At 38.0% G+C, this 20,096-nt stretch overlaps 1 protein-coding gene across 1 annotated transcript in view; it reads left to right on the forward strand.

Annotated features, from left to right (window-relative positions):
* The window catches only part of TRHR (thyrotropin releasing hormone receptor), a 45,026-nt gene extending 25,141 nt beyond the window's left edge, over positions 1–19,885 (forward strand). The window contains exon 2 of the mRNA XM_059043503.2: positions 15,755–19,885. Within this exon, the coding sequence (XP_058899486.1) occupies positions 15,755–16,162 (408 nt within the window). The 3' untranslated portion in view covers positions 16,163–19,885. The remainder of the gene's footprint in view (positions 1–15,754) is intronic.
* Positions 19,886–20,096: the final 211 nt, after the last annotated feature.

Below are 20,096 nucleotides of genomic sequence, written 5' to 3' on the forward strand. Positions count from 1 at the left end.
TGTCATGAAGACAACTGGTAGCATGGTGATTAGCAAGGATAAAATTCACAAAACCGTTTTCGGATATGCATACCCTTAATGGCCTGGGCAGTCTCATGAGTGTTCTTAAAGTGAGCACAAAGATTTGAACCTCTTGACTCGCATGATTTTGTGGGGTTTTCTCGGTCAAGTGAATAGTGAACCATTTTTAGCGGTCACCCCAGGCCGCTTACCGGAAAAGGCTGCAACTTCCAAGAGATTCTTACAACCCTCCTCAAAGCCTCCCCACCCCAGGTGGAGAGTCACTGTTTAAATATGCTACCTTAGATTCTTCAGTGAAAATCATGCCCCAGGCCACCTGCCTTGTCTTCCTCCCACCAAAGTAACCCAGCAAGTAGTCTGTCCCACTTGCCTAGGTGTCAGTTGTTTATTAACCTTTTCGATAGGTAATATTATTGAGCTTTTGCTACATTGAGCCAGGCATGTTTCTCAGGGATTTTCACATTTCATCTCATTTGTGCCTCTGACATAGATATAATTTTCTTATCTCAGCTTTAAAGGTGAGGGGTCTGAGGTTTAGCAACATTAAGCTCAGGGCCCCCAGTCCAAAAATAGGAGGGGAAAGAGTTTAATCCTAACATCTCATCTAAACCCTCTGATAGCAACGCTACACTCTACTTCCTCACATACCTGCCCACGGTACTAGCATCTCAGAGATTAGGTATAGAGTGAGCCTATCTGCCTAAGAAAAGGGGAACTTCTTATATATGTGACAGTTAAATTGATTCATTCATTCCACAAAATGTGTTGAACACCTGCTTGAATGATCCAGGCACTGTTTAGACCTTGAGGAAGAGTGATGAAAAAATAAGACAAAAATCACTGCCCCATAGACCTTACACTCTAACGGGGGTGGGGGTGGGAGGGGGGGATCAGGGAATAAATACACATAATATATAAACAAACATACATAGTATATCAGATTGTAGAGAAAAATTAAGCAGATAAGGAGGATATGAAAACTTGAAATAAGAGGGGTGTTCAACTCTTCAGTTGGTTGGCAAACTACAGTCATGGGCCAAATCCAGTTCAACTGCTTGTTTTTCTAAATAAAGTTTTAATGGAACAGAACCATGCCTGGTCATTTATGTGCTGTTTATGGCAGCTTTTGCATTACAATAGCCAGGTTATGTAGTTGAGGCAAAGACTATATGGCCCCAAAAAGCTAAAATATTTACTATCTCGTCCTTTATAGTAAAAGATTGCTGACCCCTGAACTATTCCTATTTAAGAGTTTGTAAAAATATTATATACTTAGTACAGGCACTGGTAAATGACAGGTGTTCAAAAACAAATGATAAGTACATATTAAACAAACATGTTTGAATTCCACAAAATTACTCAAAACAGAAAAGTTCAAGCTTATCACAGGCAGGCTAAGTTAGCAACTACTATATCCCCTGCCTTCACTTGACTGTATCTCCTAAAGAAAATGCTTTGCCTGTTACATGGGATTGATTTCAATAGGCTCTAAAAATACAAATTTAAGAGTAATATCTAGAAAAATAATTTTCTACAGTTTCATGAGTGACAGAGAAGCCACAGATGACTAAATTTGACAGCAGCAGATAAGAACAGAACAAGAATGGTTATAAAGTGAGATTTATATCTTTTGGAGGCAACCTTCACCTTACTTTGGTATACATTAACAAAGTATCAGTCAACATCCAGTAATGGGAATTGAACTTGGCATAAATCATATTGAGTTACCATCTCTTTAGCTCTTTACATTTCATAAGTTCTTCATAACAATATATCCAACAATTCTTTATTTCTACAGACTATTCCCCAGAAATTTTCTTCAATGTAATTTCAGTCTGATCTATCATGACCCTTCTGAACACTGAATCTTTACACACTGATTTTAATTTTTAACTTCAAGCATTTTTTGATGCCAAACCTTGCCTCAGGGGCTAGAGATAAAAATGTGCACTACACATTATTCCCACCATCAAGATCTTATGTACCAGGAAAGAAAACAGACCCAAAATAAGAATGACATTTGCAATTAGGGCTGGAAGTATCAAACAACCACGTGGAATTCCATGGAGGGAGCAAAACTTAGAATAGCATTAGTGAATTGTTTCTTCATTTGTACATTCATTTCTTTCCTGAACATTTATTGCACCTGCTCAGTACCAGACCTTCACGTTGTTCCTTGCATGTAAGGTAGAACAGGGATCCTCAAGGAGCCCTCATCATTCTAAGGACAAAAAAGAGACTATAAACAAAGAACCAAATGAAGCAACAGGATCTCTTCAGAGTGTGATTATTAGTACAGAAGAAATAAACAGGAAGAGATGAAAGGAACTTAGAGAAGGGTTTATACCCACCACTCTCTATTTTTAGAGAGTATTGTTTTCATGTCCTCCTTGGAATTAATCTTCAAACATATATTTTCCTATATTAAATGCAGACACCAAGGCTCCAGAAAGCTTTGAATGGTAATGACTAGTGAAGCTAAAATTTCAAACCAAATCTTCTAAGACCCATGTTTAAGACATCAGAATGTTAAATTCAGTGAAAATGCTGAATTTATAGCTTGCTGAAGAAAAGAAACGTATCTCCCCCATTTTTGGCTCTCTCTGTGGGTTTTTTTGGGACAGTTAGAAAATTAGCACTGTAACTACAGATGGACCCAAGCATGGTACAGGCTGTCTCTCCAGGGACAGATACAGGTAGAGAAGGAGTTGGCTGCCTCCCAGTGCTCTCAGCCCCATGATAAGGGACTTTGTCCAGACCTTTAGAAGCAAGACAACTAAATGTCCACTAAAAGTTTGGCCACCCTGAGAGCTTTACTGCTATTTAGAGATTACCTCCCTTCCCCTCCATCATTCATATTCTACATCTTAAAATATTCTCATTGATTTCCCATCCCCTGGTGGGTGAGCAGCTAAGGGATCACTTGTCTGTATTACAGTGTCTCCCGCATGAGGCCAGAGAAGCACAGGGGAGAGATGAGATTGGCAAATAGCTCCCTCAGAAAGGATCCATATCTTCATAGATATTGAAGCCAGTGATAGCCAGTAACTGGATTCCCAGCTCAAAGCCAGCCAAGATGCCTCATTCAGAATTTCTAAGGTCTCATTCCAATGAGAAAAATGATCAAAGGAACTAAACATACCCTAGGTACAAAGGTAAGGAAACCAAAGCAAGACTTATTAAGACAAGCTTTTCCACATGCTTAGCCATTCTCCAATAACTTACCTGGAAGAGAGAACACTCAGAAAAGACTAAATAGGACATTCAACCCACGGTAGATGAACTGCAGCATTGTTCCAGCATGGTTCATGAAAGAATTCAGACTGACATTTCATTTTCAAAATTGAGATATTATAATTTGAATCCCACGTGTGCCAGCTGAGTTTTTCCCTTCCCAGAATGTTTCCAAATATCCTCCTCCTGTGAACAAGAAAACATCCAAGCAAAAGGAAGGAAGCCACCCTTTCATCATGCACAATTATCAGTCTCTGTAATCAATATCGAAACCTCCACCCTACAATAGTTGCTAGTGTTGCAGCAAGTTTTGCATCTAATCCTCAAGTCTAGCTGCACATGTTACCTAGCACACAGCTGCTTTCTACTCTTAGCAGAAGAACCTGAAATCAGAAACTTTCCCAAAATATGTTCTATCCAGACTTAGTATCGCAGTATGAATAGGAATATCTTTGTTAGGTGCTGAGACATAAACACTGTGTTGAACTAAGAATGAGGCTTTCTTTTAACATCGTCTCGGCCCTTTTTTTTAATTGAAGTAAAAATTGAAGTATTTTTAATTGAAGTAATTTACAATGTTGTGTTAGTGCTGGTGTATAGCAAAGTGATTCTCATAAATATGTATATATTCTTTTTCATATTCTATTCCATTATGGTTTATTACAAGATATTGAATATAGTTCCTGTGCTATACAGTAGAACCTTGTTGTTTATCTATGTTATATATAGTAGTTTATATCTGCTAATCCCAAACTCCTAATTTATCCCTCCCCACCCCGTCCCCCTTTGCTAACCATAAAATTTGTTTTTTATGGCTGTGAGTCTATTTCTGTTTTGTCAATAAGTTCATTTGTATCATATTTTAGCTTCCACATATAAGTGGTATCATATGGTATTTGTCTTTCTCTGTCTGGCTTACTTCACTTAGTATGATAATCTCTAGGACCATCCACGTTCCTGCAAATGGCATTAATTCATCCACTTTTTATGGCTGATTAGTATTCTATTGTGTATATATAGCACATCTTCTTTATCCATTCATCTGTCATTGGACATTTAAGTGGCTTCCATGTCTTGGCTATTGTAAATAGCACTGCTATGATCAGTGGGTTGCATGTATCTTTTGGAATTAGAATTTTCATTGTTTTGAGGACCCTCCGTACTGTTTTCCATAATAGCTGCACCAATTTACAATCCTACCAACAGTGTAGGAAGGTTCCCTTAAGAATTAGTTTTTCATTCTCCCTGCTCCCCTGCACATACAGCCTTCATTAATTCCAACCTTTAAGCAGCACGTTATTTTGGTTTTTCTTTTTCTTTTTGGTTTTGCAAACTTCAGGAAAAAAGTATTTCTTCCCCCAATTCAAGGTATTATAGTGAGGAGGATAAGGAGACTTTGGAGTCAAATATACATGTTTATACATGTTTTTAAACTGTGGCTTTATTCCTTAACGTATGACATTTCTCAGCATCAGTCTTACCCTTTGTAAAATGCAGATAGAGCAGGGCTATCATGAAGAAAATTCCAAGCACATTGTCTGGTACATAGTAACTATTTCATAAATCTTAATTCTCTTTCTCTCCTTCATCTGCCAATTCCCATTGCTAGATTGGAATACCTTTCATTTTCATCCAGTTTTCTTCATTCTAGTTTGAAACATATTAAGAAAAACTGCACAGTCCCCATCTAACACAGATTCTCAGAGATTCTCAGAAAGTGAGGCTTACGGCCACTCAGGGTCTCTCTTACCCTGAGAGGTGTTGGTGTAACTTTACCCTGAACCCTAGCTCTACTAACTGGGACAGCTCAACGTTCCATCACTTCTTCTCACTCTTCAGGTGTCTGTGCCTCTGCCTGTCTTTGCTCTTGAAAGAAAATACAAGCTTTGTGGGTTCATCCCACATCAGAGTTGGGTGCAGAGCTCTGCCCATTTCCCACAAGAAGTGACTCACACTTGGTATTTTTGGTGACTCTCAGTGATTATTCTGGAGACCTGGATGTGTCACAACAGAAGGGTCACATCGTGTTCTGCACAGAAATGTGCCACCCTGTTACTTCAACTCTCATCTGTGCTCTTGTATCTTACCAACAGCAGTGGCCACTTATAGCTCTACTGGCACATGAAGCCCCCCTGGGACACAGAGTCCAGGTTCCTGTCCCCACAATCGTCTTACTCACGAAACAGCTCTGCTGGACAAGTCCACCTTCCTCAACACCCGTAGAATTGTGAAGAAATTTTTTTTCAATTTCATTGGATATATCACACTTACAAATTTATACTTGTAGCACCATTTTTTTCACTTAATCACTACTTCTCCTTCCTCAGCATCACCAAATACAACCACAGTTTCTCTACTGTGAACCTCTGCTAACATTTTTATGGACCTTTTTAATCAGAGTAGAGCCCAGAAAACACTTCAGAATTCTTGCCAGAATGGCTATTCTGAATAGAACATTTAGATATAGTACTTGACAGGTGGAGTCAAGAACCCATGTATTAGCATCCCTGTGTGGCTTCTTGTGAAGAAATCTGTAAGTAATTCACAACACAGGATATGACAGTCCATAATCTCTCCACCATTAATCACCACTCAGCCTTTATTCACTTTTATTATACTTTAACTGACTTTGAGTTGATTCCAAGCCCTTTTCTGGCCCCATCATTAATTTTTAAATCCCGTCAATGATCTCACACCAGGATATGAAGCACCCCACATTGATTATAACTCTCTTTAAAACTGTCTGTGCAGATACTAAGTCAGAACAAAGTAGAACAAGCTGAAAGTGGAAAATTCCAGAGCACTCCAATCATTGTAGAAGCTTGGCTAAATTCAGATTTATATAATTGTCCAGTCAAGTTTTTCCTTTAATTGGCTCAACTGATGTAACAAAATGCAAGAGGTCATCGATCACATTGATCACAGGCCATCTGAGAGCAAAATATTCCCAGTAACAGAACACTTTGCTAATATGCAGCAATGCAGGAGAACGTGGATAGTCTCCAAACACAGAATGTACTGTCACCCTTCAAAAAATGGCATTAGAAGATTAGAGGCTAACTTTTATATCCATTAACCAACAAACTGAGTCCCGAAGGAGGTACACTTCTGAAAATGGGGGTATTCCAGTCAGAAGTGCAAGAACTAGAGCACTGCACTAATTTAAAGAGTCCTACACCCACACAGACCTCCACAATTACACTTTAACATTTGCAAAAAATAAGTATTTACTCAATAATAATTCAACTGTTAATTGGACACTTATTATATCACAGGCATGCATACAAAGGCCTTCTCCCAACCTGTTATGCAGTCCTATAAAAGTTAGTTGTTGATTTACTTTGTTCAGGAAGCCAAAAACAGAGCTTTAGCATTATAGAATGTGGGATCCAATATTGATAAAGAGCCTGTTTACAAACTGAAGTTAGCCTAAGATGCTCTTGAGGATCACTCATAAAAGTGGTAAATATTCTTTGAGTACATTTACTGATGTGGTTGTCACTTCCTGTAATATGACTTTGCCTTTTAATTCTAAGAAAGCTTTTTCAGATTGCCCTGAAATTTAGATATTCTGCACCTAAATGACAGCCAAAGGTTTGAATGGGCCTTGGTACATTTTATTAAGTAATTTTTGTCTGGCTATTCTTTTTAAATCTTCTATAAATTCAGTTTTTAAATTGACAGTACTCCTAAAAAAGGATTTAATTATTTGCTTTCTTCTCAAAGTGATACCTCTATATCTTTCTATAACTCCATGTCTTCAACAATATTTCAGTTATAATGAACTTTACTTTTTAAAATTTTATTTTATTTATTTTATTTTTGGCCGCGTTGGGTCTTCGTTGCCACGCGCGGGCTTTCTCTAGTTGCAGCGAGCGGGGGCTACTCTTTGTTGCGATGCGCGGGCTTCTCGTCGCAGTGGCTTCTCTTGTTGCCGAGCACGGGCTCTAGGCACGCGGGCTTCAGTAGTTGTGGCATTTGGGCTCAGTAATTGTGGTTCGTGGGCTCTAAGCACAGGCTCAGTAGTTGTGGCACTTGGGCTTAGTTCCTCCGTGGAAATGGGATCTTCCCGGAGCAGGGCTCGAACTCGTGTCCCCTGCATTGGCAGGCAGGTTCTCAACCACTGTACCACCAGGGAAGCCCTATAATGAACTTTAAAAAAGAAATAATAGTAGGTCTGGAAACCAGGGTCCTGGGTCTAGAGATGCACTGTGTTCTTAGATAGCTACAAGAAAATAATATAAATTCTAGTAATTTCTTCAACACTTCAAGAAACCATATCACCTCTCTGAATGCAGCAATTAAGATGATTACCAACAATCACTGTGATTGCGAACTGAATCTCTTCCTATAGTCCATCAGCATCTTGAGGGATACATATGCTCCAGGTGTTATTTCCCTTTGCCTGGCCTTATAATCCCCAAATAACAAAATCCCATTATGTGAAAATGATCACAAACATGTCTGAATATTGTGTTACCATTAATAACATATAAGTTTGATTTTCTCAGAATGTTCAAACTAGAGAGACTTTTGAGAGGAATCCAGATTGTGTATTTACTGGCTCGGAATATAAGGTTCAGACATAAGTCATATGACCTGCCCAATCTCCTCAGAACTCAGAGGTGGATTAGGAAACCAAGATGCTGGACACCAATTCCAGCTCCTTCTATGCCCACTGCACTTTGTCCCTCACTAACATACAGAAGGACTATGCCACAGCATTGGTCTCCCAGGGGAGAATGTCCAGATAATAGCAGGACCCATGACCAGGCACAGGATTTTTTCTGAATCATACATAGAATCAAAAATCAATTTTTGTTTTCTGAATCAGTAAAAGAATTCCAACTAAATTTCCCAGAGTACTGAGGTATCAAACATTCCCCATGACCTCCTAGGCAGGCTGATAAACCAATCTCTGATAATTAATCAAAATGTCCTCAGATTCTATGTAAGCAGATCCTCATAAATGGCATACTATTAATTGAGCTGTAACCCAAAAAAGAAGTTTCCATTTTATTTTTATTTATTTATTATTTTGCGGTACGCGGGCCTCTCACTGTTGTGGCCTCTCCCGTTGTGGAGCACAGGATGAGCAGGCCCAGCGGCCACGGCTCACGGGCCCAGCCGCTCCGCGGCATGTGGGGTCTTCCTGGACCGGGGCACAAACCCATGTCCCCTGCATCGGCAGGCGGACTCTCAACCACTGTGCCACCAGGGAAGCCCTAATTATCTATTATATATAGTAGTGTGTATATGTCAATCCCAATCTCCCAATTTATCCCTCCCCGCCACATCCCCCCAGTAACCATGTTTGGTTTTTTTTACATCTATGACTCTATTTCTGTTTTATAAATAATTTCATTTGTACCATTTTTTTAGATTCCACATATAAGTGATATCATATATTTGTCTTTCTGTGTCTGACTTACTTCACTCAGTATGACAATATCTAGGTCCATCCATGTTGCTGCAAATGGCATTATTTCATTCTTTCTTATGACTGAGTAATATTCCATTGTGTATATGTTACAGCAATTTGAAGGCTTCAGCTTACCATATATGTTGTTTTTTGTAATTATCTAGAAAGAAAACTAGACCTAGAGTTGACAGGGCTTAGTTTAATAACTAGCTTTGCTATTTATATGTGAGCTGTATGACCTTATTTCTCTGCTTCTCTGAGCTGTTTCCATTCATCAATGAGATGGGAATAATAACACCTGTCCTACAGATCTCACTGGGGCATGAACAGAAAATGGTTTAAGGACAATGAAAGTACTTTGTTAATTCCAAGGAATTAAACAATTAACTGCTATCAGGACTCCATTCAGGATTCAGGGTATTGACAAGAAAGTGGCATTTTCTCCCAGATTATCTTGATTGCTTAGATCAAGTGTGGCTAAGAACAAAAAGAAAAGAAAAGCAGATATTGAAAAAGTAATTTTGTGTCTACCCTTGAGAAGAGGCCAACTACACCACCTGGGCACTGGACTCTGTTCCCTGTTCAAGAACATAGTTCTTCCAATTGTCTTCTTTCTCTTTCTCCTGGACCAAAAGATTTCCCCTCTCATGGGGATTGTTCCCTAAGCAAACAAACATGCTGTGATGTCTCTCATCTTTAAAAAAATAGACTCTTCATCCCCCTCTGGCAGCCCTTCTGCTTTTCTACTCCTTTTCCCAGAAAAACTCTTTTTTAAGTTTATAATCACTATCCAATTTTCCCATCTTCTCTTGAACCCACTCTAAACAGGCTTGCCTGATAAATTAAAGTTTTTATTTGTATAAATAAATAATGCTTTTCTCCGAAACTGCTCATTTCCTCTTACTCATGCTATTCTGTCTTATAGCTGTTCTCCAAGTTACAAGAGTAACCTAAGAGGGTATCTTTTACTCTTTATCTTTCTTGAGTCCTGATCTGTAAAATCAGTTAGTACTTTTACTAGGCATTATTGTAATCATTATCAGAATTATTTCAGAAGTACATCAAATATTAAATGTTTAACATTCTTGAATACTTAGTAACTTAAAAAGCAATATGCAACCCAGCAATTCCACTCTTACTTATAGACCCAAGAAAAATAAAAACATACATGAACACAAAAACTTGTACACCAATGTTCATAACAGTATTATTCATTGTAGGCAAAAAGTGGAAACCACCCAAATGAGTGGATAAATAAAATGTGGTATATATATAGGATGGAATGTTATTCAGCAATTAAAAGAAATGAAGTACTGATATAAGCCGCAACATGGATGAACCTTAACAACTTTACGCTAAGTGAAAGACACTAATCATACACAAAAAACTGCATGATTCCAATTATATGAGATATTCAGATAGGCAAATCTATGGAAACATAAAGTACATTAGTGGTTGCCTAGGGCAGGGGAAGGTGGACAGTGACTGCTCATAGGTATAGGGTTTCTATTCAGGATGATGAAATTGTCCTAAAATTAGATTGTGGTAATGGTTGCGCAGCTCTGTGTATATACTAAAAACACCTGAATTGAACACTTTAAGTGGGTGAAATTAATTATATGTAAATTATGTCTCAATAAAGCAATGTATGAGGTTAACATCATTAGTCATAAGTCAAGCTGATAGCCTGCACCCCTAATATGTTGTGCTGAAAATGGCAGTTCACCTCTGTGGCCTTCCTCCAAAAAATCCATAACTTCATTGTAACCATGATGAAAACATCACCCAAACTCAAGTTGAAAGACATTCTATAAAATGCCTAACCAGTTCTCCTCAAAACTATCAAGACCATCAAACATAAAGAAAGTTAGAGAAACTGTCAGCCCAGAGGAACCTGAGAAGATGTAATGACTAAATATAATGTGGTATCCTGGATGGGATCCTGGAACAGAAAAAGGGCACTAGAGAAAAACTAATGAAATCTGAATAAAGTATGGAGTTAACTAATTCTGTGTAAGAATAGTCATTAATTGTGACAAAGAAATGCACCATACTAGTGTAAGGTCTTAGTGATAGGGAGACTTTGGTGTAGGGTATTTGGAAACTCTCTGTGTTAACTTTGCAACTTTGCTATAAATCTAAAACTATCTTTTTAAAGGTAATATACAAACATTAGCTAATAGTTTTAGAACTTGTAGTAAAAGTCATAGTACTAGTACTAGAGATAGTAGTTAGTAAAACGAGGTTCCTCAGCAGCCTAGAATAGAGAAACTAGTTAGCCTCTGGTTTTTCACCGACGGCACACATATGCAAAGTTGAGCTTGTGTCCACTCAGGGAAATGTAATCTCAACCTTAACAGTCAGATAGACATCTATCCAGTTCATGTCTTCTTGTAAAAAAATTTTAAAGGAAGAAAAGAAATCCTTGAATAGGGTCTTTAGAGATTTTATAGATTACAAAATGATGTTTTGAGGACTGAATTGAAACTACTCTCTTGTGAGAACTATATGGCACTTATTCCACATAATTAAATATCATAAAGAGTAAAATATATATAGTAGGGCTTGATTCTAAAGTTTCCAGCTGATCCTCACGAAAAAGATAACCCTTCACCATGGTGGCCAAGGACAGAGGCATGCCCACTGTAGACCCTCCTGTTCCCACCCTGCTCTTCTCAGCCATCTCTGTAAGCAGGTTCTCCAGCTGAACACTATGTTTTAATCAACTGATTTTTATGACCTCTTTTCCTTGCCCTCAATATACTCTGCAAAAATGGCTGCCTACTTCTTCGCTGACATTTTGGCTCCATGGAGCTGACCCTTTTAGGACTCAACACTCTACATCCCCTATGGCAGCTGCATCTCCCCTTCTGTCCTAGCAGAAGGAATGCCAAGCACCCCACAGAAAATGATGGATTTTGTTATGGTTTCCACAAGCTTCCTAGAGAAAAGAGATCGCTCCACTTCTTTCCATGGTCTGCAGTTAGAACTTACACACTAAATTACTTCTGGTCTTCATGCTATGCCCCACTATCTCATGCCTCCAGATTGTCACACACACCCAGTCTCTGCAGTAACACTTGTCCTGCCTCTCCTTATCTTCAGATTTTGGCTTAACTATCACTGAGACCAAATCTTCACTCACCAATCTCCAACCTCAAGTCCAGATCAGGGGCTCTCATAGAACCAAAACTTTCCTCTGTCTTAGCATTTGTCACATTTTATCAGATACATGAAGCCATTGGCAATGTGTCTCTGGGTCACTGTCAAATCCTCAAGAGCCAGGACATTGACTGCTACAGAGTAGGAATTCCAATGAACCTCCTAGAGTAAATGGATAAATTAATTCCTTCCCAATCAAAAATATATGGTGAGATCATTCTCCCCTGAAGATTGTTTTCCCCAATCAAAACTTTATGGTAAGATCATTTTCCCCTAAAGGACCAAAGACCTTTAGGTCCTGGGGCAGAGGCTTCTGTGAGTAAGCAATCTTTCAACTCATTGTGTATCCCATGCACTTCCCCAGTAAAAATGTCAATGCCTAAAAACAATGGCCCAAAGATAGTTTCAATTTTGCAGTTTTGTCACTTATTTGGAATCACAACAGAAATAAAACTTCAGCAACCAACAGTGAAATTAATTGGGTATGAAAGACAATCTCTAGGACATTTCCTTTCTAGGTATTTGCTCCTGTATTAAGAACTATTAAAAACCAAGCTATGGCTACACCAAAAACTTGTGAACATTTTAGAAAGTGATGAAGCTCAATCAAAGATATTTGGAATTAACTAAAAATAATTATGAGTGAGATTAAATGTATTCTCTATTATCCCACTGGAGACATATTTTCCTCCAGGTCAGTCTTGGAAACATTGCTGCATTTGTTTTATTTTAACACCTCCTTAACATTTAAAAAATGTATATTTCAAACAAAAAGCTGAAGTATATTAAGGACTCATTTTACTAATTAACCAATCTCTATTTAAAAGGGATTTTTAATATTAAAAAATTAAGTGTTTGCAAAAATCCTCTAACAATATGTTGGAGTATTAAAACCCAGAAAAGGAATACTCAAGGAATGGTGTCTACTCCAGGATTAAGCATGGAGTGAATAGGGGGCAGCTCCAAGGGAACCGGGTTCATGAAGCCTCCCCTTCTCTGCAGGTGGAGTAAGTTAATCCTTCCTCAGAACCCTGGACTCATATATATCACAAGGCACATATAATAGTCTGCTTATTTTTAATGTATAAAGTCAGTGACTTCACAATGCATTGATATAAGCAACATGAAAAGAGGAGAGAGCCTTACTGTTTGAATCCCCAACATCTAGAAAAGTCCCTAGGATATGGCAAGTGCTTAATAAATGTTCACCGAATGAAAAAAAACAAACAAACAGAAAAGGATCATGCTTACATATTTTGAAATAATTCTTTCCATGCCTGAATTTATTCAACATTAATTGAGGGCTATCTTATGTCACATACTGTATTAAATACCTGAGGAAAGAGAAATGAATAAACTTTACTCATGTCCTGAAGAAGCTCACCATCTATTGGACAGGTGGACAAATATAACTCATTGCAATAAAAAGTTTGGGGAGTGGTGCCAAAGTATGCATGGGGGCCTGTGGAAGCGCATGGCAGAGATACTGACCTAGAAACAGATTGCTTTCCTTTGAGACAATGAAAGTTGCCCCCTTACATTAAGTAAAAAGAGGTAGGTAGATATTTTATGTGAATTCAGTGTTTCATCTGAAAATAGTAGGGAAAAATAAACAGATAAAATTCAACTTTTAAGTTCAGAAATTAAGCAGCAATAAGTATGTTGACATTATACTTAGATTAAATGTTTTTGGCAACCATGTGGGAGTAACGTGGTAGAAATATCATTAATGAAAATGCAAAAGACTTTCACAGGGAGAGCAAAGTATAAAGGAAAGAGCGTGGGCTTTGGCTTAAGCGGACTTCGCTTGAATCATGGCTGTCACTTACTAGCCATGTGTCTTTAGACAAATCACACATATTCTCTAAACCTCAATTTCTTCATATGCAAAAGAGAACCAATACTAGCTTACACACGGAGTTATTAAAAGCATTAAATAAGATTATGTTTACATATCTTTGTGACGGGCCATTATAAAGACTCAAATGTGATGCTAGCAGTCCAATTGTAAATCAAACCAGGGGCTCAAATATAAGATGCTTAGTCCGTGGCAAGGACTGGGAGGATGTCGGTAAGTGTGAAGCAGTGACCTGATATCAGAGAACCTGGAGTACCAGGCAGTGGAGAAAGGCAGGGATGTGAGTGATGGTGATGACGATAAAGATGATAATTACTGTGGCTCCTTCCAAAGCTCAGAGTATTTATCACTGAATTAAGCCTTTAGTTTCCTAGGATCAATTAAAGTATCTACTCATAATCTGAAAAGTCAGCTTTGAAAAAGCAGGCTTCCATTAACCTCTTGCCTGAATAGATCCTCTTTATCTGTGAAAGAAGTCAAGAATCTCTGAAATGTTTTCCTTGGTATTACATGAACCAATGTGAAAATCATATCTCCCCACTGAACAACTTCCTACCCCAGTAAAGCCAAATATAAAATGTAATTATCCTACATGCAGTGAGTCAGAAGGGCGGTGGACAGTGATCACTCAGGGGACAGTGAGTGAGATAGAGCGGGAGGGCTCGGGGCACATTCTTAGAGGGTAGGGAGGACTTCAAGAAAGTGATCAAATGGCCCTGGAAGCAGAGGAAACACAGTAACTTGAGAGTCGGTGGATAGATAGCTCATAGGTGCCATTGCAAAGAAGTTGTAGGAGTTGTTCAAGAAAAGATAGTAGTGGTTCAAAAAACGATAAAGGCTATGTGTGTCCCTAAGTGAGAAGTCTTACAGCAAATGATATGAGCCAAGGAAGGAGGCAGTTACTATAGAATAACAGCAAGAGGGTAGCATTACCCCCACGATGTGGGATTCATGGGGAGTTCCTGGGGTGGACAAGATATAGTTAAGGGTAGGACAGAGCCCCAGTATCAGAAGGAGTGCTAGGAGGGGAATGGAAGGTATTCTAATACAGGAGAGCAAGATGGATTCTACTATCAGGATTAAGTACAAGGAGCTGAATTTATAGTAGATACTAATGACAGAGTAGGTATCTAGCTGTGGAATCCTTATTTCTGCACTAAAGAACTTTTAAAAGCCCTGTCTAAAATCAGGATCTCTCTCAATGCCAGAACAAGACAGAGGCTGGCAGAGAGGGCTTTAGGAAAACAGCTGTGAGGTTAAGAAGAATGAAAGAGGAAGTATCAGTTCCTTCTATTTGCAGCAGTTTTCAATTTCAGAACATATAGAAAGTCTGGGCTGAGGAAGCTGAAATTTGTCAAACTCTGTAAGGGACTATAGATAACTAAAAGCTTATTTTAAAATATGTAAAGTGTTGCTGTTGAAGGAAAGGTGAGTAAAGATGGGATTACACCCTAGGTCTCCTAGTGTTTACCGCAGACACTTTTGGTGCCCTGGGTCACATCCTCTTAGACAGACTGTGGTTTCAGCCATGATTTCATGGCTATTGTGGATGGTTCCTGCTTGCCGAGAACACTGCACTACAGGTCTCCAATGTCCCCTGACTGTCTCTCCTCTTCTCCGCCTCAAGGTTCAGTCTAAAGCGCCTAGGAGTTTCCAGGTAGGTGAAACTTGGAAGTACCGTGCATTTAAAGCCCCTAAGACACCTCTCAACAAAGGGGAGATGGCAGCCAGTAGATAAATGCCTCAGCTCCCCTGTCTCTGGACAGAGGATCCTGAAATGCATTACTTGATCCACAGTTGCCCACAGTGGGAGATGTCTCAAAAACACACCCTCGTTTGGCTTTTCCTCCTCTATCACACTCTCTTCTATGCCTTTAACCCTGCTTCCTGGGCTCATCTCCCAAATACTGTAAACTGCCTGCACTTAAGCCCTTGTCTCAGACTACATCTTGGGAACTAAATGCTGGAGGAGGGCAGAGGGGGAGTCATTTTACTTTCATGTTTTGGTTCTGTTTTGTTTTAATTTGTGTTTGCTTTGCATTCCTGTTTCTCCATAGGTCACCAAGATGCTGGCGGTGGTTGTCGTTCTGTTTGCCCTTTTATGGATGCCCTACAGAACTCTTGTGGTTGTCAACTCATTTCTCTCCAGCCCTTTCCAAGAAAATTGGTTCTTGCTCTTTTGCAGGATTTGCATTTATCTCAACAGTGCCATCAACCCAGTGATTTACAATCTCATGTCCCAGAAATTCCGTGCAGCCTTCAGAAAGCTCTGCAACTGTAAGCAGAAGCCGGTGGAGAAACCGGCTAACTACAGTGTGGCCCTCAATTACAGCGTCATCAAGGAGTCAGATCATTTCAGCACAGAGCTGGATGACATCACTGTCACTGACACTTACTTGTCTGCCACGAAAGTGTCTTTTGATGACACCTTCTTGGCTTCTGAAATAACCGTTAGCCAAAGTTGATTCATGGAGTAGAAGAAAATGGATGATAAAAAAAAATGAGAATCTGTGCAGTTATCAACCCAAGAGAGGAAACAGCCAATACTCGTATGTGACGACAGAGCAGATAAAGTCCTCGCCAGTGCTCTAACACTACTGGCCCAAGACACTTGAACCCATTAGAATGACTCACAGCTTCCTTCTCGTATCAAGAAAATGTATATCATAGAAAAACTGAGCAGATCTGTGAAAGATCCAAACGGTGGAAATTTTCCATTTAATTTGAGACCGTACTTTCTGGGGCTGTGAAGTTTATTTAGATAAAATCTAGACATCAGTTTACTTTATTCAAAATAACTTTATCAAATGTATTTTCTCACCCCTCCCAAATTACTTATACACGTGGTAATTTGGCAACATGAAAATTTTTAATGTTTTCATTTAGCATTTCATTTTAATAAAGTACAGTGCTATTTTCATGAATATTTGAAACTACAGGGAAAAATAGAAAAAAAAATTGAGTAAAAATGAGATTTCAGACAAATATATTCACCATATAAAAAAAAGTCATAATGCTTATAAAATTCTGAGTTGATTTTTATATCTTACAAAGTGTAGATGGTCACCATTCAACTTTACTGTAAACAGCCAAACCCCAAAGTAGCCAAAATTACTAATTGAGAAGACATGTAGATTTGATATTTAGATAAATCCAGCTCTGTACTCTGCAAGGCTTCTAAATGATGGGTGAGACAGGAGAAATATCAAGATTAAATAACTGTGAAGATACATACTAACATATAATTAATATTGAAAAGTAGCCAGGACAAGACCAAATATTCAAAATAAGGTTTTACTTCTTCCTCTGAGACTTTTAAGGAAGAAAATCCTAGTTGAGCATTTGAGAAGAAAATCCTATAAACTACTGAGCCATGTCAAGCAAATCCTTCTAGCTGAATCTAGCTAAAAGTCTGAAACGTTCTCAAAAGCTTAGTTGCTATTCTAAGTCAGCCAAAGGCTGACTATTACACTTCTAGCTGAAGACTCCCCACTGAGCATTGTAGTCTGTGGATTTTAACGTGTCTGCAAGTGTCTTTCCTTTCTGCCTGCTTGTCATTTGTAGGTTCTCTCTCTTTTCTTTTTTTTTTTCAAATGCTTGTGACATTTTATTTACAGATTCTAAATCAAAGCAATGCAAAATTTTGTTGGCTTTATTTCCAATAGAGCTAAAACTAATTTCATCTCATTATAAATATCTCTTTATAGTTATGACTTAGGCCTGCTCTTCTATTCCAGTGATTATTAGAGAGGTGTGAATGTGAATCTGTCAGGTCCTACTTTAATCCCTTTCAATTGACTCACCTACTAAGATTTGGCCAAGTGTAAAAATCACCCTTGGTGTTGGTTCAGTAATAGCTGATTTTTAATGACTGGGTCAAAAAGTACTGTGTACTTCTAAGTGCCCCATAGACTGGCATTTTCCTTTTCCAGGGTATATACTTATCTTGTGGAATTTTTCCTGAAATCTAATTGCTAATGATAATTACCCACATAAACACCTTCTTTACGAAGAATATATCACTCTATTTTTCAAACTTCAGTATTTAAATGCTACTTCATGGAGACTCTGCCATCCAGAACCTCAGTCCCGAATATGCTTTGGTGAAAATTGGCCTCATCTACTCCATGAAAACATTCTTATCCTGTCACTGTTTCCGTAAACAAATGCAAGCGAACACTTACAGGAAATACACTAAAGGCCTATATGCATGACACTAAGAAAACTATTTTCACTGACTTTTCCTCCTGGATTGAATATTCATTTTGGGAGCATATAGATAGAGCACTAGAGTGACCCAACCCCAAATCACACATGCACATGTGCAGGTGCGTACAAGCACATACCCATGGGTGTGTAAATTGCTTATCCATGGGGACTGGAATATATTAGATTTTTTTCATTATGGAAAAGAACTGATATCATTGAGCATCTACTATGTCTCAGGCATGCTGGTAGGTATTTAATCAACATTATCTCCATCACAGTCTCACTACAGCTGTGATTTTCTTATGATAAGACCAGGGATCAGGGATTAATTCCCTAAACTGTACAGATATTAGGGAAAGAAAATGAAGAAATGTCTTTCTTTTTTCTTTTTTTAAGCCAGCATGCTGATTAAAATTCTTGTGACCTGATGGCTTAAATAATTAAAAGAAAAAATTATTTGCAGTGGTAATATCAGATGTTGAAAAAAATTATGATTAGTTTTATATGTCATACACAGAACACAATATACTCTTCCCACCTTTGGAAATTTAATATATGGGCTCAGTTTTTGTTTTAATGTTTAAAAAGTTATTTGCTAATAATCTTGTTAGTTTTAGACCACATGGGAAATTCAAAAGAACACAGTTCATAGCGTTTCAACTCTAAAGCAAATGCCATTATGAAATTAAATGTTCCCATGCAATATCCAATAGATATTTGGGTTTACACAGCAGAAATATAACTTTTTAAGGTATTCTTTATCACACTATACTAAATCATAAAATATCACCATAAATAATCAAAAGTTAACCATCAAATGAAAAATAAAGAGTTAGATTAAAAATTGCTGACGGAGTGATGTTATTAAGGCCTCCCTTAATAAAATTCCTTGAGCTATTTTATTACTTCCAATTTCATTAATTGCTGAGTGTCTTTGGTTAGATCTTGGACCTGAGGTAATTAGGTAAAGGGCACAGATCATGAATAAAACAAGCAGACATAAATTTCCTCTTAAGACTTGTCCATCAGTATTATGAGTTTAGTTCTAGAGCCTCACTCCAACACAAATATTCTAAACACGAAAGAGAAATGAGAAAAGTGAAAACTCTGTAATCACTCTTAAACAGGAACATGCACGGAACAGTACACCTTGACAATATACCCAAACACATGGCTGATTTGTGCTAAACAACTAGTTAAGTCAAAAGAAAACTATAGCCATAAAACTTAGGTTAGTGTAACTAAGTCTTAAATAGATACTTGAATTGTTTCATTTTCAGAAGAATGTGTTGGAGTAATAATGACAGTATGTCATAGTAAAGCTGAGTCCACACAGTTATGGACTACTCTTAAAGAATAACAGTTGCATCATTTCAAACTATGTTAAATCTATAAACATGATAGAAGAGAGAAAAGATTAACTTTGGGGAGGAAAAGGAGATTTTAAATAGCTTATCCATGGCTCTATGAATTCTATAAATAATATATGCAACATTATTTATGTCTCCCAAGTGCAGCTCGCAAAAGGGTTGGACTATTTGATCATGGAGTAAGGGAACTGGATGTGGATGATGGAGCAGCCACAGACAACCAGTCCAGCCAGGCTAAAACAACATTTATTTAAAATATCTGGAGTCACTTGTCCTCCTTGGAAAAAGCAGAGTATGAACATCTCTAGCAACTTGTTTTCTGTTTATCTGTAGTTGTCCACAGCAAATAACCATCAAAACCAAGATTTGGCTGAGTGAATGTAACTTTTTAGAGTAATACACATGAAGAAGTCTTACAGCACTCTGTAGTAATAAATATATTTTCCTCTCCTTCCCCACCTCCCCTATCAGACTCTTCTCCCTCTACAAACATGGTTTTCCTCAGCAGCCAGTTTTATGTGACTTTATTCAAGACTAAACCTGGACATGAACTATCTTAAGTGTACTCTTTCCAATATATGTAATATGTATGTGTGTGTGTGTATGTGTGTGTATATATATATGTATGTATATATATATATAGTTGCTCTGAACACTTTTGTGTTTCATAAAATCATGTTCAAATTGTGGAAGAACTGATGCTTCTAAAGTTTCTATTTATGTCCCAATTTTCATGGTGGGAAGTCATGTGTAGAGTTGAGCTGCTCAATATTTTTTCCCTCACAGATAAGTAGAAGTCTGGCATTTCAGAGCTTCACTG

This window comes from Kogia breviceps, chromosome 17 (assembly GCF_026419965.1).
Source record: "Kogia breviceps isolate mKogBre1 chromosome 17, mKogBre1 haplotype 1, whole genome shotgun sequence".
Lineage (NCBI taxonomy): Eukaryota > Metazoa > Chordata > Mammalia > Artiodactyla > Physeteridae > Kogia > Kogia breviceps.